General features: G+C 44.4%; 1 protein-coding gene and 1 non-coding gene across 2 annotated transcripts; both read right to left on the reverse strand.

The window, feature by feature from the left end:
• Positions 1–3,443: 3,443 nt before the first annotated feature.
• urad (ureidoimidazoline (2-oxo-4-hydroxy-4-carboxy-5-) decarboxylase) lies at positions 3,444–18,418 on the reverse strand. The gene is made up of 2 exons (XM_007900607.1): positions 18,218–18,418; positions 3,444–3,810 (listed from the first exon to the last, which is right to left on the reverse strand). Exons 1-2 carry the CDS (start codon positions 18,390–18,392, stop codon positions 3,467–3,469), a joined length of 519 nt encoding a protein of 172 aa, XP_007898798.1. The 5' UTR covers positions 18,393–18,418; the 3' UTR covers positions 3,444–3,466.
• Positions 18,093–18,164, reverse strand: trnam-cau. Its single transcript has one exon. It is a non-coding gene; the product is annotated as a tRNA-Met (tRNA).
• Positions 18,419–21,787: the final 3,369 nt, after the last annotated feature.

Here is a 21,787-nt window from a genome sequence, read left to right on the forward strand (position 1 = left end):
TATATGTATATATATATGTTGGGGGAGAAGGATCTCAGCGGCTTTATACCTCTGTTGGTTTCAAACTGCATCAAAAACGACGTGTGGGTAATAGCCATTCGACGACAGCACTGCGTATCAATTTAATACTAAAATTGATCGTTCACTTTCATGGCTGTTTGCGGGACAATCCTGTGCGCAAATTGACTGCCGCATTCGCTACCCCCAAATTTCAATCCTCACACTTTGCATTCAAACCCGTGAAGCGCTTTAAGACGTCGACCCGACGCGAGAGGGTCTGTGTCAAATGTCGGGGCCATTATTCTCAATAAAATGTGAATTGCAAATATCGTCAAGTGCTCCACTTCTTCTGCACACACACATATACACATATATATATATATATATATATCATCAGTGGGAAAGTGAAACACGACTTAAAAGAGTCAAGAATCCTGTGGGTTCCAGAATGATATATGTCTTGTGACCAACTTGAGTTGGGACATACATTCATCTCTGGGCTTTACCCGAGTGTTTTGCAATATGGGGTCAAGATTGCAAAGTGCAGGGCGAACTGACACAGAGGGATTCTACTAAAAAAAACTCAATGTGATGGTTTTCTGCTTTTGCTGTTAAGGAGGGCGTGTTGTTCCAGTCACTTGACGTGTCCTGAGCAGGTTTGGTACTGGAAGTCGAGTAAGTGAAGTCCAGTTACAACTTGTAGGTCAGACACTAAAAGTATTGCTACTGAGGTCAAACGAAACCTGATTGTTCTGATGGCAAAAAGCGGATGGAAGGATTGCCCTTATATTACCGAGACGCCACGATTCAGGAGACTTTACACCCGTGACTTATTGGAGGTGAAGCGCTCTTTGTGGAGAGACCTTTCGGTTAATGCAAATCGACGTTCCTTCCGTGCGGATGGTTTCAAAGTGACAATTAAAAAGGAAGTCGACTTAGTTTCCCCAAGATTTTACACACAATATATAGTCATTGGAAATGATAAACATATCATAGATTCCATGTCAACAACAAATAGGTCAGGATGGCATTTCGAAGCTCCTAACTTGAGTTCACTGGATAAACTTCCGAAGCCAAAAGCCAACTGGTGTAAGACCTATTTTGCAGAATAACTCGTATTTGCTCTAAAACGGGACAAACTTAAAGCAATCTTTTAATTATTAGCATTTAAAATCAGAAAAGCGCAGTCGGAACAATTTGCGAGAAGTATTTGCGTGGAAACCGATTACAGAAACACCAATTTGGATGAGCAATTATGATCATATATATTAACTGTTAAATTGTTAATTCCTTGCTCCCACGTTAACATCAAATCAATTTCATGTTCTTCACCAGTCAAGTCAATCTGTCCTGACTAAGGTCTCTCTAGTTATTTTTTTGATGCTGAAACACGGAGCAATAAGACATAGAAACGTGTTTGTGCCATTTCTCCCGATCGTGTAAGTATGTGGTTTAAAAGTTTGCCCACATCAGAAGCACTCGCATATGCACTAGTCTCCAAATTAGAAGCACACCTTTGAGAAAACTGTCATCTGTTGAAAATTATTCTCCAGGATTTTGACCACAATCCATTCTACCCGACCCGTTTTAGCCAGACTGAGACTTGAGGTGACCCGCGAATAAAATAAAATACCTAAATAGTTGTCCAAATGCTACTTACAATATATCTCCTTTCAGATGCGCTCCACATTGTTGGTGTGTGTGTGTATGTGTGTGTATGTGTGTGAGGGGTGGGGGGGTTGGGGGGGGGGGGTGGTTTGTATAGAAAATACCCTTTATTGTGTCTATTCAAATTAGTATTACTGTTCACCTTCCCAACACAATTTGCAAACAATCTGAGTCAGAGAGAGAAAGAGAGAGAGAGAGAGAGAGAATGGTTCTATTCAGTTAAATCATCTTAATATATTCTGTGCCTGACACAATGTGTTCTGCGAGGTGGGTTATGATATGCTGTATGATATAATCCGACATTGTACATTATGTTGATGTTGTGTATCCGACGGATAATTTATATATTTCCTAACTACAGACACCTCAGCCACCCCCCGTGTTCAGAGAACAGCTAACACCAATGCCCCTCCAACATTTGAAGGAAAATCGAACGCCTTGAAGAAATATTTGAGATGTCTCAAATATTATTATTATTATTATTGTTATTATTATATTCAACCTGAACCAAACCCGGTGGGTGGCTGATTATGCGCCATTTGCCTTACAAGATTTGAGTTTTAGAAAATATTTCCAAATTCAAATAGTTATTCAACCTCTAAACCCTGATCTATCTGTTCGACGCTGTCACTCCGCTATTTCACGTTTGCTTAAAATCCAAAAGGGTGATTTAATTCCAAACAAACGCACTCACTAAAACAGCTGAATTTCCCCATTTATCCTAATCTAATCTTTTGCATGAATCGGTGGAAAGGAACAACCTGCGTGAGAGGAATCTCACTGAAAGGAATTGCTGAAACACGCTGCCTTTTCCTTCCGCTCGCCTTTGCGGCGGATCCGCACCGCCCCGCACTGCACTGCACTGCACTGAGCGAGGAATTTTAAATCGCTGTGGATGCGAATTTGATGAAGCGGTGAAGTGGGGGGAAAAAAAGCCAAGTTAAAAGGGCGATAAAACTGACAAAAGTTGTTGTTATATTGCATGATTGGTGCTTCATAAATTTCAACTATGATCTGTGAACCCCTCCCCGGTCCTGCCCCCTGCAACCCCGACCTGATAAATGACCACTAACCAGAGCAGTTATAGCCTCGGCTACACATTCCTCCTTCTTGACTGACTAACTCACTCCGCCTTTTATGTCGGTTGCAATGAGATCTGGTGCTCTCCAAAATAACACGTGCATTCGTTTTAGCCCAAATAAAGATGTTCGCGGTGCATTGGAATAATTATTGCTGTTGGTATTAAGACTTCCACCGATGCATTTACCAATTTAGTGCTGAGGGTAATGGGATTCTGACTATTTCTGGGAACTACGCCGAGCGGTTTCGTGTGCCGTGGGATTCGGGGGCAGCTTTTCAAGGGCTTGTTACAATATTGTAAATAAACTCGAACCGCCGCCAATAAAACAGTCATTTCAACGTTGGAAAAACGTGTTTATTAATGAAAGGAATACAACACAACGGTTGATACATTTATTGGTTTATACGCGTGTGTATATATATATATATATGTGTGTGTGTGTGTATATATGACTACACTTCTACACCTTCTACCAAGGCTGGGAAAGCGGTGTCATTTGGGGCGTTATTTATACGTATATTGCGAGTGAAATTAACAAATCCGAAGTTTTTTATTTTGCAGGTGTCTGATTTCTCTTATTATAAGCAACACACACAGTCGGGTTCACTTCGCAGGATATGCTGTGAAGCGCTTTGAGACGGCTCCACGACGTGATAGGGCGCTATATCAAGTGCAAGGATGATAATAATAATATAATAATAATTATTATTATTATTATTACAGGCGGCTGACTTGGTCGAAGATATCGAGCAGACGCAGGTGGCAGATCTTCTTGACCTCTTCCATGCCGATGAGGAGCTCCTGCTCGGGGGGGTTGTGAACCCTCAGGCTGAGCTGCTGGATGATGGTGTCCTTGTCGCTCTTCCTGGCGCAGACGACGAAGGGGAAGTGGAACCTGTCCCTGTAGGAGGTGTTGAGCTGCTGGAGTTGGGACACTTGGCCGGGGGTCAGGGTGGTCAGTCCTGCGCTCCTCTGCTCCCCCTGGGATTCCACCGTCAGGGATCCACTCAGGAAGTCCTTCCCCGCAAGGTCAGGATGGCATCGCAAAATCCCCTCTTTCCCTTCAAAAACACGCAGAGAAACTCAGGTAACCATTCCAGGGAATGAGTCCAAATCACACTAACTATCAGGAGCCACTCTTTTCCCTTACGATCCCCAGATAGAAAAAAAACCTCCTGTGTAGGGACATCCAGGGAGTATAAGAATTCCCTCTTCCCCCTTCAAACACTTCCAGATAGAAAAAACTCACGTAAAAAAAAAACACACGCAGGGAAATATCACCCCCCACCCCCACCCCCCCCCACCCACCACCCCTCTTCCTTCTTTTGCATTTCATTTTTTTTAGGCTTTCCAGAAAAAAAATAACTTTAATAACGTGGGCAGCAACAATAAGGTTTTTTTTAAAATGAACCAAATCATGAATTTAATGACGAAATTCAAACACACAAAAAAGGTTTAGACTTGCGATAAATTAGAGAATTTCTCCTTAGATTTAAATTCTAATTTTTTGCAACACTTTTTAGTCGTATTGGGGGAAACTGATAAAACAACAGGCGGCAGCATTTCTCGTGTTATCATCATCATAATAATAATAATATAATAATAGTAGTTATATCAGTGAATTAGCGAAATATCATGCGGGTGATAAAGTGTTGTCCTGGGAATCTGCCTCGTTATTTAACTCACTGTTAATCAGCAGTCTCTCTTTGCAGGTTTCATTTCTTTATTGCAAATATCTCAGTTCCTGCAAAACATTGCGGGATGTTTTAATGGCAGTCTGAGAGGCTCAGGTGTCCCCAGTCTCCCAACACTTTCTTTTCAACCTCAGCAACATATTGAATTGTTCTTAAACGTTTCCAATAAAAAAAAGACACACGAGTCGCTCCTGCTAAAATGCCAGGTTTTTGAACTTTCCGCCTCTGATGGGCACTTTCCTCATTCCTTCAGTGTAAAACAAGGCTCGAGTTTGGCTCACAATAATACTGATGTGATCAGTGCATTGGCTTCCAGCGCGCAGGTGGGTAACACGGTCCATGTGCTCACCAATACTCTTTTATCAAAATGTATTTAGAAATGATATAAAACAAGCTGTAAAATTGTAATTGGCAGTAATTGACAGGATACGAGGTGCAACTATAACGACATGATAATTTAACATCAGTGATTTATAGGTGAATCGGAAACGCTGTCCTGCAGTGCCACCTGGAGTCCAATTTCGAGGGTAAAACTCCCATTTGATTTCCAATTGCGGTTCTGTTACCATCCCCCCCACCCCCACCCCACACACACACCGGGGACATGTTCTACCCTGAGCAGCAACCTCCAGGATGCATCCCTCCAGGGAGAGAGCGCGCATTTCCACTCCAACAATCTCTCTCCGGGATTTCCACGTGGCGGTGGGATCCATGGAATTCTCAGTTTGGTTTGGATACTCTTAGGCGTGGTTTCCGCATGTGTCAGACACCCACCCCTCTGACCTCCAAAAAATGCAGTAACCTCAGAGCTCGTAAAACACTCTCACAAGTGTCATTGGACTTGTCCGCCTAAGACCTCTCCCTCTGTGAGATCTTTGGTTCCGAGAGTTGAGGGGAACACGTACAATACAAGTTTCGAGTGAGTCAGATATGCTTGTGATTAGGGTGGATTTGCCTGGCTTTTCCAGGTATGTTTCCTCAGAGCCAGTTCAAACAGCGAGATTGCATATCTCAGGGAGTATTATCTCTAAGAGTGTAATCTTTTGTCCAAGGTGCACTAGCCCACAATTAAAGAATAATAAATAAGGTTGTGTTCAAGCCCACGTCAGGACTTTGAACTCCTGTAGTCTCGGCTGACACATCAATGCAGTGCTGGGGGGAGTGCTGCATTGTTGAAGGTCCGGTACTTCAGATGAAGATGTTAAACCAAGGCTCCATCTGGAAATTCAGGTCGACATTAGAACTAAATTAACCAGAAAGTCATCGATCGAGGTGAGGGTCAGCAATATATATAAGGTATGCTTAGCAAAAACTAAGGGGGTGGGGCAATTACTCCCACTTGGAGATGGGCCTAATGGCTTTTGGTAAAGTTACTCTTCCTTTTCCCTCTTGTGGACACCAGTGGCCACGTTTGCCTACAAAATACACTTTACAGTAACTCCTGTGATGTACCATCCTCCAGACATGAAAGGTACTGTATCAACTGTAATAATAATCTTTACATTTGGTGTAGAACCTTTCAAATTGAGAGGACTTCCCAAAGCACTTCACAAGAGACACTGCAAAGTAGTGACTATATGTGTTTCGTGGGCAATTGCAGTACACATTATTATTGTGAGCATCATTGATCAGAAGCCATGTCAGATATGAAAAGAAATGGCTTTCAGATTATAACACATTATTTTATCCTTGCAAGTTCCTTATTGCTATAATATTAATAATAATAATCCTTGCATTTGATACAGCGCTTTTCACGTCTTCTCGACATCTCAAAGCACTTCACAGAATATGCTGTAAAGCGAATTGACTATATATTTGTGGGCAAAATTTCTTACAAAGATATTTTTCACAAACAACAACTACAACAACAAGATTCCATTTATAGAGCGCCTTTCACGTCGGGAGGACGTCCCAAGGTGCTGTACAGTTGGGTCAGGACCCGAGAATTGGGGGGGAAATGGTCAAGGTGAGGGGAGGGAAGGGAGGGAGCGAGGAGTGGGTAGAGAGTCGAGAGGGGAGCTGAAGGCACGGTCAAAGAAAAAGGTCTTGAGACCGGTCTTGAAGGAGGAAAGGGAGGAGGCAAGGCGAAGGCACTGGCGGATAGAGTTCCAGAGCCTAGGGGCTGAGAGGCTCTTGAATTCGAAAAGATTTCTTGGCTCTCACCAACCTGCCTAATAGGTAAGAATTGAATAAGAAGCATGTGTCCTTCTTAAGCGTTCCAGGACACTACCCCGTGTGAATGACATTATACAAATGCAAGTTGTTGTTGTCCTTTCAAAGAGAGAGAGAGAGCGCATATCCAATTCCAGACACATAGAAATTTCCATGGGTAGGTTCCATACGTATGTTGAACCGCCCGCCGCCCCATCATCTTGGTTTGAATACTCTTAAATATGGTGATAGATTTCTTCATTAAGTCTCTTCAAGAAAGAGATCCCAGTTACCAGAAATAATGTTCTCCTCAGTTAATGTTAAATCAATTAATATCTGTAAATGAAGCTAAATAAACGTTGCTTCAGATCAATAATCAATAACCAGTTTTATGTCATGCTGTAAATCTGGAATTCCCCATTCATTTCCCTCATTGATGCTTCTACTACAGTAACTTTGTCTTTTATATTGATCTAATGGCTCCTCTCTGACTCATTAGAAATGTTAACTGCAATTGTATTTGGAGTGGGACTCAGTTTACAGCCATGATCTTGGTCATCATATAGGCAAAAATGATTCGTGGATTCTGGAGAGAAAGTCTTAAGTCACTGCCCACAGTTATCTGCTCACTGAGAAATTCATCCTTTTCCCTATTTAGCTATCCTATCAAGGTACATACTGTAAAGTGAATTGACTGTATATTTGTGGGCAAAAATAATAATCCCTCCAAAACAAAAAACAATAATAAATTGGTCATTTTCAACCCACGACTGTTTGTGGGACATTATCTGTGCGCAATTGGCTGCCGCATTTCGCCCACAAATGTATGGTCAATTCACTTTACAGCATATTCTGTGAAGCACTTTGAGATGTCAAGAAGACGTGAAAAGCTCTATATCGAATGCGAGGATTATTATTATTATTATAAAATTATTTATGTATTTTGACTGGTAGAATAGTGAATGGTAGAAAATATCAGAATGTGAGTTATAGTAGTATTCGGGCAATCTTTTAAAATAATGAAATAACACTAACCCTTATCCTAATTTGTTTAAATTACTACAGTACAGATAGCAGGTAACAACTGATCAATCACCAGTGGAATGACACACAAAGATCCTTCGATGCAAGATATGGTGTATGGCGCCATCTACGGACCGAGTATCATATTACAGATTCGAGATGCTTTTGTCGATGAGACAAATCTATTAAAATAAAAAGCGACAACTGGAATATTTATACCATCTTATCACGTCAAAACATCTAGAAGCATTTCACACAATAATAAAGGAAGAACTTTTTTTATAGTCCTATATTATGCTGAACGTGTCAAAGTGATTTACTAGTATACAGCAAGGTCCCATGAACAGCGATAATAATAATAATAATAATCCTCGCATTTGATATAGAGCCTTATCATGTCATTGAGACACCTCAAAGCACTTCACAGACTATACCGTAAAGTGAATTGACTGTATATTTTGTGGGAGGTAATTGGGGTCCCCTTTGGGGCTGAACTGGCTCCGAGGTGACATGCTTGACAACAGAATGTTGGAGTCAAGTCAGCTCTCAGCGATGGTCTTGGTAGTCTGGTTCATGAGCCAAGTGGTACCACAGTATTCCAGGGCACTGCTGATGATAGCACAGGTAGGCAGAAGAGCAGACTAGTCACTGGGGCCAGTGATTCTTCTACTCAGCTCCTGTTACCCCTGCAAGTGAAAGCCCTAATGGTAGGGTGGTCCTAGCTGGACCGGCAGTGATAAAGCTTGCCAGGCAGTGCTCTCAATGGCAAGCTATGTGGTTTTAGCTGGTTAAACTCCAGCAGTACCCCCAATGAACACTCTGGTGTCCCCAAGCCTTGGTTCTTACGAACCTGTGCCTAATACTTTTCAGAATTAGGTAAGCAGGATTCGTCCCTCCAGGGAGAGAGTGCACATTCATTCCAATAAACATCTCTAGAATTTCCATGTATAGGTGGGTGCATGGAAGTCTCAGTTTGGTTTAGATGCTCTTAAGCATAATGATGGGTTTCCACATATGTTGGATACACGGCTGAACCCAAAAAATCACATGATTCAAAAAGAGGAAGGAGTTTCCTGGTTGACAGTTTTCCAGAAAAATTGTTCCTATAAAGACTGTCATAATTACTTGATAGTAATTTTTTGAGACGTTTTAATGTGATAAGGAGTTATCAAAATGCAACTTCTTGCATGCAGATCAGGAAATTGTTTTCACTCCTACTACCTCTGGTGGCCACAGGAACACATGCTCATATATTAAGGACTTGGTATCTACCTTGACTGATGCTGAACTCTTCACTCCAACTGGTGGAACCATTGCTCAGTGGATAGGGTTATGTGTCTGAGCTGTGAGGATTGTGACATGCTCTCATGTATTTTATGCTGAGTTGTGCTGCCCACAAAGAGGCTTGCAAGGAGTTTGTGGTACCTGTTATCCATCCAGTGAGTGCTCAAACCTATACCCTAATCCTAATATCTAATGGCTACCTTGTGACTGTCGTCCTATTTGCGGAAGGAGGTGAACAGGGTCTACTTGGAGTTGGGCTGGCAACAAGGTGACACACTTGCTAATGCAATTCCAAATCAAGTCAATCCTTTATGGTGGTCTCTTTAGTCTGGTTCCTGAGCCAGGTTGGTCCACAGTACCACAAGACACTACTGATGACAGACCAGCCAGCCTGGCAGAAATTGGAGGGGCATATCAGTCATTGGAGGCTAGGATTCTTCCCATTCAGCTCTTGGTTATACGCTTTCATAACATTCAAGCTCGACTATGCAAACTCCCTGCTTGTCGGCCTCCCCAACACATCCCTCCATAGGCTGCAGATCATCCAGAACTCTGCAGCCCATGGCCTCTCCCGCACCAAGCTTTATGTCTCCATCACCCCCATCCTCACCCAACTCCACTGGCTTCCCATCACACAGAGGCTGCAGTTCATGATCCTAGTCCTCACCTTCAAAACCCTCTATGGCCTTGCTACCCACTACCTAGAATCATAGAACCATAGAATCATAGATTCGCACAGCACAAAAAGAGGTCATTCGGCCCATCGAGTTTGTGCGGGGTCTTTGAATAAAGCAATGCAATGTCAATCCCACTTCCCAGCCCTTTCCCCATAACCCTGCAAACCCGTCCTCCTCAAATACCCATCCACCGCATTTTTAAAAGTTGTTATCGAATTGGCCTCCACCATCCTTTCAGGCAATGCGTTCCAGATTCGAACAACTCGCTGCGTGAAAAAAATTTCTTCTTTCTTCTCACCTCCCCTCTGCTTCTTTTAGATACTATTTTGAATCTGTGACCTCGAGTCACCAACACATTCATTAGTGGAAACAGTTTTTCCCTTTCTAACCTATCAAATCCCCTCATGATTTTGAAGACCTCTATTAGGTCTCCTCGTAACCTTCTCTCCAATGAGAATAATCCCAGCCTCTCTAGCCTTTCCTCATAATCAAGGTCCCTCATTCCTGGTACCATCCTCGTAAATCTCCTCTGAGCCCTTTCCAATGCCTTAACATCCTTCCTATAGTGTGGTGCTCAGAACTGGGCGCTGTATTCTAACTGAGGCCTAACCAGTGTTTTATATAGGTTAATCATAACCTCCTGACTCTTGTACTCTATGCCCCTATTTATAAAGCCAGGTATCCCATATGCCCTTTTTACAGCTTTATCTTCCTGTCCTGCCACCTTCAAAGATTCATTTACCTGCACCCCCAGGTCTCTCTGTACTTTTACTCCACTTAAGATTGTATTACCAGTCTGTATTGCCTCCCCTCATTCTTTCTACCAAAATGCATTACCTCGCATTTCTCCACACTGAAACTCATCTGCCATGTGTCTGCCCATTACCATTCTGTCTATGTCTTCCTGCAGTTGGCTGCTATCCTTCTCACTGTTTACCACTGTACCTAACTTTGTGTCGTCTGCAAACTTGGAAATGGTACTTGCTATACCCAAGTCCAGATCATTTACGTATATTAAGAAGAGCAACGGTCCTAATACCGATCCCTGGGGGTCGCCACTGTACACTTCCCTCCAGTCAGAAAAGCAGCCGTTCACCACAACTCTCTGCTTTCTGTCTCCCAGCCAGTTCTGGATCCATGCTGCCACTATTCCTTTTATACCATGGGCTTCTATCTTTCTTACAAGTCTTTCGTGTGGCACTTTGTCAAATGCCTTTTGAAAGTCCATATAAACTACATCAACTGCACTACCTTTATCCACCCTCTCCGTTACCTCATCGAAAAATTCTATTAGATTTGTTAGACAAGATTTGCCTTTAACAAATCCGTGTTGGCTGTCCCTAATTAACCCATATTCTTCTAAGTGAAGATTTATTCTGTCCCTGATTATAGTCTCCAGGAGTTTCCCCACGACTGATGTTAGGCTGACTGCCTGTAGTTCCCAGGTTTATCCTTCTGTCCCTTTTTGTACAGAGGAGTCACATTGGCCACTCTCCAGTCCTCTGGCACCACTCCTGTGTCCAATGAAGATTGAAAAATTATAGCCAAAGCCTCTGCTATTTGTACCCGTGCCTCCCATAGTAACCTTGGTTGCATCCCGTCCGGACCGGGCGACTTATCTACCTTCAGCGCAATCAACCTCTCTTCCAACTTCCTCTCTGTTTATACTTATCCTATCCATTTTCTCTACTCTCTCCTCCGATACTGCGGCATTTGGTGCATCCACTTCTTTTGTGAAGACAGATGCAAAGTACTCATTCAGCACATTAGCCATGTCCTCTGCCTCTACAATAAGATTTCCCGCTTGGTCCTTAATTGGCCCCACCCTACCTTTGACTAACCTTTTTTTCTTGATATGTTTGTAAAATAATTTAGAATTCCCTTCTATGTTACCCGGTAACCTTTTTTCGTATAATCTTTTTGCCTCTCTTACTTCCTTTTTTAAACCTCTTTTGCACTTCCTATATTCTATTTGGTTGTCTTCTGTATCTTGGGTTTGACATTTGTCATACGCCTCCTATTTCTGCTTCATTCTAGATACAATTACCTTTCTCATTCAGGGAGGTTTGGAAGCCCTACTTTTCCCTTTTGTGGGAATGTATTTATTCTGTCCCTGAGCTATCTCATCTTTGAAGACTTCCCACTGCTCTTTAGTTGTTTTACCTGCCAATCTGTGACCTCCTAACCCCCTACCTCTGTGGTCACCTCTGTGACCTCCTAACCCCTTACCAGCCTGCCCGCTCCCTCTGCTCAGCGGGCTCTGGCTGGCTTCACAGCCCATGCCTCGCCGGCTTCAGCATTGGTGGGCAGACCTTCAGCCACTCTGGCCCCACCCTCTGGAATTCCATCTTGCAGTGCCTCCGCCTCACCTCCCTCCCTTGCCTCCTTTAAGACCCATCTCAAGACCCTCCTCTTCGACTCTGCCTTATTTCCCCCCCTGCCCTCCACCCTCCCCAATCCTGACCCCCAGCTTGAGTCCGAAACACTGATTGTCCAGCGTCTTGGGACATCCTCCCGACGTGAAAGGTGCTATACAAATGTAATTTTGTTGTTAACCCTATAAGCCAAAGCCCTAAGAAGTAATATAATAATAACAATAATAATCCTTGTATTGGATATAGCACCTTATCACGACTTTCAGACATCTCAAAGCACTTCACAGAATATACTGTAAAGTGAATTGACTATATATTTTGTGGGCAAAACGCAGCAGAACACACCAGTGTCCCACAAAGAGCCATGGATTGAAGTGACTCATTTTTTATTTTTTTTGAATTTATTATTACCCCTGGAAAAGCGATCCGCCAATCGACCAACAACAAGGTTCCTTCTTACTGCTAGGTAAACAGAGGCGTGTGGAGTAAGGAAAATTTTGCCCTGCCGGGAATCGAACCCAGGTCTCTCGCTTGCGAGGCGAGTGCTCTAACCACCGAATGGTTCTGGCTGTACAAGCAGTGAGCGGGGCAAAGCTTGACCAGTTAAACTCCAGCAGTATCTGGATGCCAACTTTCTTGTCCTCAGGTCCTTGTTCTCACCAACCTCCACCTATTAGGTAAGCAGCTGCATCCCTCCAGGGACAGAATGAACATTCCATCATTCAAAGGGAAATTTCCATATTTAAATGTGTACATATGTGGAATTCTCAGCCTGGCCGGGGTACTCTTCAGCAGTCGTGCTGCATTTTTGCATGTGTCTCATCCCTGGTTGACCAAAAAAACAGTTACCCAAGTAAACCAATTATTGTTTGCATGCACTGTAGCTTGCATTGATACAGGTACTATAGAAACCACCCCAAGCTACAAACAGGACAGTTTTGACAGCAGTAAGAGTGGCAGCCGGTTTTGCAAAACCACATCAACATAAATCCATCACTGGAGAAAAGGTTTAATTAGAGATACGCGGACAATAATCAAACATAAGAATGTACACACTGGATTGAATCATTGTGGATCACCTACATTGTCACAACACTTATATGTGATTGTATACTTTGTGGATGAAATGTGACAGCCAATTGCGGACAGCAGTCATGGATTGAGTGACCAAATAATTATTGCTATTTTTTTTGAAAGGATTATTTACCCCGGAAAGTGATCCATCAATCAGCTAACAACTGTGTCCCTACTTACTGCTAGGAAAATTGAGGTGTTTGGAATAAGTAAACTTGCCTAAGGTTTTGCCCTGCCTGTGAATCAAACTCAGCCCTCTCACTTGTGAGATAATTTACATCTATATAGTATCAGGAGGATGTTACTGCAATACAGTGCTGGGGTAACACCAGACTGTGTATTAGCCTGGACTGTGACTTCAAAGTCCTGACATGAGGCTTGAACCCACAAACTTCTGACTCAGAGACAAGAATGCTATTGACTGAGTTATATACAGAGGTCCATATTGTTCAGCATTGTTCTGGTCACCTGAGTATGACATAAACACATCAGTTAGGAAATGTTACAGGCTTCACGATGAAGTATGCATTTGTGGACAATAGCATCCCACGTGAAGATATGTTGGATCTTAGATTTCCCAATGTAATAAATTATCTATTTTATTTAATATCAATAAAATGTGATCTTCCTTTACTTCTACAATACTATACCTCAGGATGGTCCAATCTTTTGGCTGCCACGGGCTGGATTCCTTATGGGAGGACGTTCACCAGGAAGGGAGGGAGCAGAAGTTGGAATGTAAATAGTCGCAGGCCGGATAAAATCACCCACCGGGCTGATTGCCGCCCGCGAGCCGCCTGTTGAACCACGTTTCTATACCTAATCTACAGAAATAAGTAGATGCTAAACCTTGGCCATTATACCTGTAAATAACAACTGCTTATGTGCAATTCAAATATTTGTGAAGGGTAATTATCGCAATAAACTGTTGGTAGTATTACCATGAAAACACATTATCTTGTATCTTTTTATCTTAATTTCAATTACATCATAAAATTACCCGACATAAAATCATTGTGTGTCAGCCTGGCTCAGTTGATAACATTCTTGCCTCTGAGTCAGAAATTTGTGGGTTCAAGCCTCACATCGGGACTCTGAGCTTATATAGACTTGGCTGATGCTTCAATGCAGTGCTGGGGGCCTAACGATGAGATATTAAACAGGTCTTGTCTGCCTACTCAGGTGGATATTAAATATCCTATTGCACTATTTGAAAAGAGAAGGGAGCTTCTCCCAATGTCCTGACCAACACTCTCCCAAATAAAAGACTGGTCACTCATGCCATGGCTGTCTGTGGGACATTGATGTGTGAATTTTGACTGCTGCATTCACCCATAAAACACACAGTCACCTGTTTACAGTAAACAGTATATCCTGTGCAAACTTTGGTACATCCTCTTGACGTGAAACGTGCTGCACCAAATGTAAGGTCTATTAAACTCCGTTATTGCCTTCACCTTCCATCAAAGCAGATTCCACTAGATCTTCTAGCAATATCTGCTTCTTCAACTCGATTCCTGCACCAGACACGTCGGACTGCTTTTAGGAAACCCACTATGACTCCTTCATTTACCCAAACACCCCAGCCAACTATGACCTGCTCTTCCCAGGCATGTTTGTTTGCAACTGAGCAGATGCAACATCTGTCCTTTTGGTACTCCCACAATACTGTCCTAAACTCTCTTTTCCTGTGAGACAGCGATTCACACCAGTTCGCTTATTCTCATATACTGTATCTATTGATTTTGTTGCAATCTCTTCCATGTCATCAAGATCAAAAGCAAATTGTGTAACCAATTTGTCAAACAACTTGCTTCAGATGATCAACATGATCCTGACCTCTGTATGATTCAGCTGCCACTCCCACTCGTTCCCCTTGCACTCTCACTCTGACCTCTCTACCCTTGGCTTTCTACAGTGTTCCAGCCAAGCCCAATGCAAACTTCAGGAGCAGGGGTTTACCTTTTGTTAGGCACCTTCCACCCAACAGACCCTAACATGAACTTTACCAATCCCAAGCCTTAGCTGTTTTTACCGACTTGAACTCAAGTTGGACGCCTTTTAACGGCTTCACCCATGTTTGTTCAACCATAGTGTTTCACAATCTGTGAAAGACCCATTGGATCTTTAAACATGTAATCTCTCCTTTTAATGCCTTTGTAACAGTTATTCTTTTGCCTCTTATCAGTTGCCGTTTTGCATGTGTGCTATTTCCTAATCTTTAAAGATATCAAAGTAGTTGTTGTGCGATCGGCTCTTTCATACAGTCGTATTTTTAAAAATTACCGCCATGTTTCTGTGCCAAGCTGTGTATATGCAGAACGCTGAAATCAGGAGGTTGCTTTTTTTTCACAATCCCAATACATCATGGAGCAATAGTATGAACCCCAGCTCCACATTGTTATATATTTGGGAACAAGCTCATGGGTAGAGACCTTGCTGCTCTTTCATTTTCGGATCTTGTATTCAAATCCCACTCAGTCTACTGGGATGATAATCTCTATCTCTGTCTTTTTATGCGCTGTCTATAAGCATCCTGCTGGCATGGGTTCACTGTACTGTACAGTTAATGGAAACTAAGAGCCCTGGTGACATACTTGAGCAGCAACAGCAGATTAGCTGAGGCCTGGGTTTTAATTCTCCATCTTCCCTGTCCGTCTAGCAAGGAGTCAAAAGTGCACTTGTCATATGTCCAATGACCAATTAGTTACTACCCTCATTCTGGGACAGATAAGCAGCTTCTCTTTGGAGCTCAGTTGCTCTAAAGTGACCTGGAAATGGATAATCAAACTCTGTACAGTAGTATCAGCTACAGAAGCAATGAGAGCCTTATTGGTGCACTGCAATAATAGTGCACAGGCAGTGCAGTTCTAACTGGTTAAACTCCAGCTCTTTGTACGCTCTCGAATCTTCAAGCTTTGTTATAATAATAATAATAATCCTTGCATTTAATATAGCGCTTTTCACGTCGGGAGGATGTCCCAAAGCACTTCACAGAACACACTGTAAAGTGAATTGACTATATATTTGTGGGCGAACTTGGCAGCCAATTGCGCACAGCAATGTCCCACAAACAGTCGTGGATTGAAAATTACCAATTTATTATTGTTTTTGTTTTTTTGGAGGGATTATTATTAGGCGTGTGGAGTAAGGAAACTTGCCCAAGGTTTCGCCCTGCCTGGAATTGAACTCAGGTCTCTTGCTTGCAAAGCGAGTGCTCTAACCACTGAGCAACAGGACTTCACAAAAGACAGACATACAGACATACACACACAGACAGACAAACAGAGACAGGCAGACACACACACACACAGACTGACAGACACACACACAGACAGACACAGACAGACAGACACAGACACACAGACAGACAGACACACACACACACAGACACAGACACACACACACACAGACACAGACACAGACACACAGACACACAGACACAGACACACACACACACACACACACTGGCCGTTTATCTAAACGAGGAAGCGGTTTGCTGGAGGTTTCAGTTCCTTGCCAACCTGCACCTAAACATGGTTTATCTCTCTGGGGGGAGCGTGGGCACTCAATACTAGACAAATGGAAACCATACCAATGCAGAATTCTCAGTTTTTTGGTTTGGAGGCTTTTAAGCTAGATGAGGGGATCCCACATGTTAGATATCTGCCTTACCATCAGCAGGGATAATGCACATCACAAACAGTGGGACATTTTAAAAGTGGATAATGTATTCATCTGAGAAATGTGTGGGGGTAAATTTAACCAGAGTCTAGATTTATTCTGTTTATTGAGCAATTCAGAGCTTTCAGAATTTGGAAAAAATCTTAAATACAGTCTTAATTCTAAATAACAAGAACAAGTTGCATTTATAATAGTGCCTTTCATGTTGGGAAGATGTCCCATGCCACTGGTTAGTCGAGGGTTTGCACCCGAGCAGTGGGTTGGGTTCGGGAGCAGTGATGGCCTAGGTGAGTGGAATTGAAGTGGGGGGAAGATGACCGAATGTAGGGTCAAAGAAGAAGGATAGAGTTCCAGAGAGTGGAGACAGATAGGCTGAAAGCCCTTCTGTCATTGGTGAGGTGGGCAGAGTCGGGGACATGGAGCCAGTTCCTGCCAAGCAGAGGGAGGGGCAGGTTGGTAGATGTTGCAGAAGTAAGGAAAAGCTGAATGGATCAGAGCATGATGTGAGGTTCAAAGAACAGTTGAGAGTTGAACAAAAGAGTTGAACTGAGGTTGCACATCAGCTCTCTGAGGTAGACTGTGCATCTGTGCAAATTGATGCTATCACCACCTGAGGTGAAAAGGAGGAGAGCCTTTGTCTTGTTGACATTCAACTGGAAAAATTTAGCTCTCGTTCAGGACTTAATGTCCAACAGACAATCCGTCAAGACAGCAGTTATTCTGAATGAAACAAGGAAGGGACAGATACGTGAAGGTCGAGCTGAGCGGAGAGGAGGAAGAGAAGGACAGAATGGTCAACAGTGTCGAAGGTGGCAGAGTAATCAAGGACAAGTAGGCAGAGAATGTTGTTTGTGACTTTGACCAGGTCAGTCTTGGTTCTGTGGGAAGCACCACAGTGAGACAGATTTTGAAAGATTTTTCGAAGAACTTTAGAAAATTGACCACAAAAACTGATAAATTCTAGACAATAGAATTAAATCTAGACTCAGATACAATTTTTCCCTAATGGCTCGTTAGCAGAGCCTGATAGTAGATATTGCTCAATTCAACTCTGCTTAATGCTAATCACGTTTTTACTAAATTATAATAATCTTATAATAATCCTTGCATTTGAGATAGCGCCTTATCATGTCTTTGTGACGTCTCAAAGCGTCACAGAATATACTGTAAAGTGAATTAATTGTATATTTTGTGGGCGAAACGCAGCAGCCAATTGCGCACAACAGTATCCCACCAACAGTTGTGGATTGAGTGACAAATTAATTTTTTTTTAAGGTATTATTACCCCCAGAAAAGCGATCTGCCAATTGACTAATAACCGGGTTCCCAGCTACTGCTGGGTAAACAGAGGCGTGTAGAGTAAGAAAACTTATCCAACGTTTTGCCCTGCTGGGAATCGAACCCAGGTCTCTCACTTATGAGGCGAGTGCTGCAACCACTGAGCTACAGGACTCCACAAACTGTGTCAGTTAGGTTTTTAAATTAACATGTTGTTCGATTTCTTACCTGACTGAGGCAGAGAATCAATAAACTCTTCTATGTTATTTTCCAAGTCAAGAATGTCTTTAAATGGACGTTTCGACCAAACTGCAGCTGCAACCAGTGGGCATTTCTCAATGACATTTCCAAAAACATAGCTAAATTTTTCATAATTCATGGAGTTAACATACTGTATGTCCATGGCTTGAGCAGAATGTTTTTCAACTGCCACAGAAAATAAAATGGAGGGAGTGGCGATGACTTGCAGTCTATTTGCAACTCATTTGCAAACTATAGTATTTATTTGGGCATTGAGCTCCAGGCCAATGATCTGTATTGATTGAGAACCAGCATTTCAAAGTTGCTGCATTTTCTAGACTGACAGCAGAGAGAAAGCAGGAGACATTAACAGAAAAAGAGATACAGAGGCATTAATTTCTGTTTAATGCCAAATTTTATAGTTTACAATTCTTACATTAATAAAAGCAAGATACTTCCAGGTGAAAATTCTGGTTGTGTATGCTAATAAACACATGTATTAATGCAACCAACCAGTTCCCTGTGTGTGCTGGAGACAACACTTCCCCAGACACCATTCTCAATGATGAATAACCAGTCACACCATACATCAGACTTCTGCTTGCCGGGATACTGGTTTTAATACAAATTTATTTTTCCCCTTTTAACATTGGAAGGACGTCCTAAACCACTTGATGCTGAGGCTGATCACCTGAGCTAGAACTGGGAGCCGAGGGGGTTAAGAGGGGAAAGATGACCAAAAGTGCGGTCAAAGAGTTAACAACAACAGCAACAACAAGATTCCATTTATAGAGTGCCTTTCACGTCGGGAGGACGTCCCAAGGCGCTGTACAGTTGGGTCGGGACCCGAGCAGGGGGGAAATGGTGAGGGTGAGGGGAGGGAAGGGACGGAGCGAGGAGGGGGTAGAGAGTCGAGAGGGGAGCTGAAGGCACGGTCAAAGAGAAAAGTCTTGAGACCGGCCTTGAAGGAGGAAAGGGAGGAGGCAAGCGAAGGCACTGGGGGATAGAGTTCCAGAGCCTCGGGGCTGAGAGGCTGAAGGCCCGGCCACCGATGGTAGGGCGGTTGGGGCAGGGGATGTGGAGCAGACCGGAGCCAGAGGAATGGAGGGTACGGGCGGGTAAGGGGTAGGGGGATAGTAGGTCGGAGAGGTAGGAGGGAGCAAGGCCGTGAATGGCCTTGTAGGTGAGGATGAGGATCTTGAATTCGATCCTCTGGGGGATGGGGAGCCAGTGGAGGCGAGCGAGGGTGGGAGTGATGTGGTCCCGAAGCCTGGTGCGGGACAGTACACGAGCTGCAGAGTTCTGAATGACCTGCAGCTTGTGGAGGGAGGTGCCGGGAAGGCCGGCGAGGAGAGAGTTCCCATAGTCCAGCCTTGAGGTGATAAAGGCGTGGACAAGCGTTTCAGCAGCGTGAGGGGTAAGGTAGTGCGATAGTCTGGCGACAATCCGGAGGTGATGGAAGGCGGTGCCAGTTGTTGCGCGAATATTAGGGAGAAAGGACAGCTCAGGGTCGACTAGAACACCGAGGTTCCTGACTGGCTTTGAGAGGTGGAGAGTGCAGCCTTGGATGCTGATGGTGTCAGCGCCTGAGGTGCGGAGGCGCTGACGTGAGCCAATCAGGAGGGCCTCAGTTTTACGCACGTTGAGCTGAAGAAAGTTGTCTCTCGTCCAGGACTCGATGTCGGACAGGCAGCTGTCAGGACATCGGTGGTCGTGGAGTTGAGGGTAGAGGAGGAAAGGTAGAGTTGGGTGTCATCCGCATACATGTGGAAGTTAACCCCATGTCTGCGGAAGATGTCACCAAGGGGGAGCATAAAGAGGGTGAAGAGGAGGGGACCGAGGACAGAGCCCTGAGGGATACCGCGCGAGACAGTGTGGGGGCTGGAGGAAAAGCCATTCGTGCAAACAATGTGAAGACCGTGGGAGAGGTACGACCTAAACCAATGAAGGACAGGGCCTTGAAGGTTGAGTTAGGAGGACAAGCGGTGGAGGAGGATAGCTTGGTCCACCGTGTCGAATGCTGCCGATAGGTCGAGGAGGCCTGGTCACAGATGGTCAGGATGTCATTGGTGACCTTGATCAGGGCAGTTTCTGTGCTATGTGCAGCACGGAAATCCGACTGAAGGGGATCGAATAATGAATGGGTGGAGATGAAAGAGCGCATCTGGGAGGTGACAACTCGTTCCAGGACCTTGGACAGGAAGGGGAGGTTGGAGATGGGCCGGTAGCTTGATAGCTGCGACGCATCAAGGGAGCGTTTTTTTCAAAGTGGGAGTGATATTGGCAGTTTTTAGAGGATTGGGAGCAGAGACAGAGTAGAGGGACAGGTTGATGATGTCTGTGATATGTGGGGCAAGGAGGTGGAGCTGGGAGATAAGGAGTGGAGTGGGGATGGGGTCAAGGGAGCAGGTGGTGGGTTTCAGGGATAGGATGAGTTTGGTGACAGAGGGTGGGGAAACGGGTACGAAAGTGTGTAGGGGAGGATGGGTAGGAGTCGGAGTGTGGGAGGGAGGGAGTGGGGGGTGGGTGGATGTTGGAGGGGAAGTGACCGCGGAGCGAATTCCCTTGATTTTGGATTCAAGGAAATCCAGCATCTCCTCGCAGTGAAGGTTGGAGGAGATGACCTGCGCGGGGTGGCGGGGGGGACGGAGGAGTCGGGATGTGGTAGAAAACAGTAGCCTGGGATTGCTCTTCGACTCCAGTATTATCCTGGTGTAGAAGGACGACTTGACCGAGGCTAGAGTGGAGCGGTAGATTTTGAGGAGTTCCAGCCAGATTTGTCGGTGGAGTTAGGCCAGATTTGAGGCAGGTGCGTTAGCGGCCAGACCCGGCTCTTCAGTGAGCGGAGGTGGGTGGTGAACCAGGGGGAGGAGAGAGAGTAGGAGACTGTACGGGAGGTGATGGGGGCAAGAGTATCGAGTGTGGAGGAGAGGGTGTTGTGGAGCAGGGTGAGAGGAGAAGAGGGGTCAGTGAGGGTTGAAGGCCAAAGGGAGGGGAGTTCAGAGGACTCCAAGGCAGCGGTTAGGGGGTAACTTCTTCCAGGGGCGGTAGAAGATGGTGGTCGGTTTGGTGGAGGTGGGGAGGGGGGTGGAGGTGGTGAAGGAGATGAAGTGGTGGTTGGAGACGGCCTTGTCGGTGATAGTGAATGCGAGACACTGAGGCCCCGGGTGATCACCAAGTCGAGTGGGTGGCCGTGACTGTGAGTGGGGGAGTTGATGTGGAGGGAGAGGTTGAGCGAGGAGAGCAGGGAAGAGAAGTCTGAGGAGATAATAATAATAATAATAATAATAATCCTTGCATTTGATATATGGAGCAGGAGGGGGTGAAGTGCAGGTTGAAGTCGTCCAGGATGATGAGGCAATCAGAGCAGAGGCAGAGAGATATAAGAAGTGTCGAAATATCGGAGATGAAGGTGGGAGAGGTTTTAGGGGGCCGGTAGAGGATGAGGATTTTGAGCGAGAGGAAGGAGGGGTGGGAGAGGGTGAGGTGCTCGAAAGAGGGGAAAGAGCCAGAGGAGTAGGGGGATAGGGCAAGTGGTGTCCTTGAGATAAGGGCTAC

Source organism: Callorhinchus milii, unplaced genomic scaffold (genome assembly GCF_018977255.1).
Source record: "Callorhinchus milii isolate IMCB2004 unplaced genomic scaffold, IMCB_Cmil_1.0 Scaffold4, whole genome shotgun sequence".
In the NCBI taxonomy this organism is placed as follows: Eukaryota; Metazoa; Chordata; class Chondrichthyes; order Chimaeriformes; family Callorhinchidae; genus Callorhinchus; species Callorhinchus milii.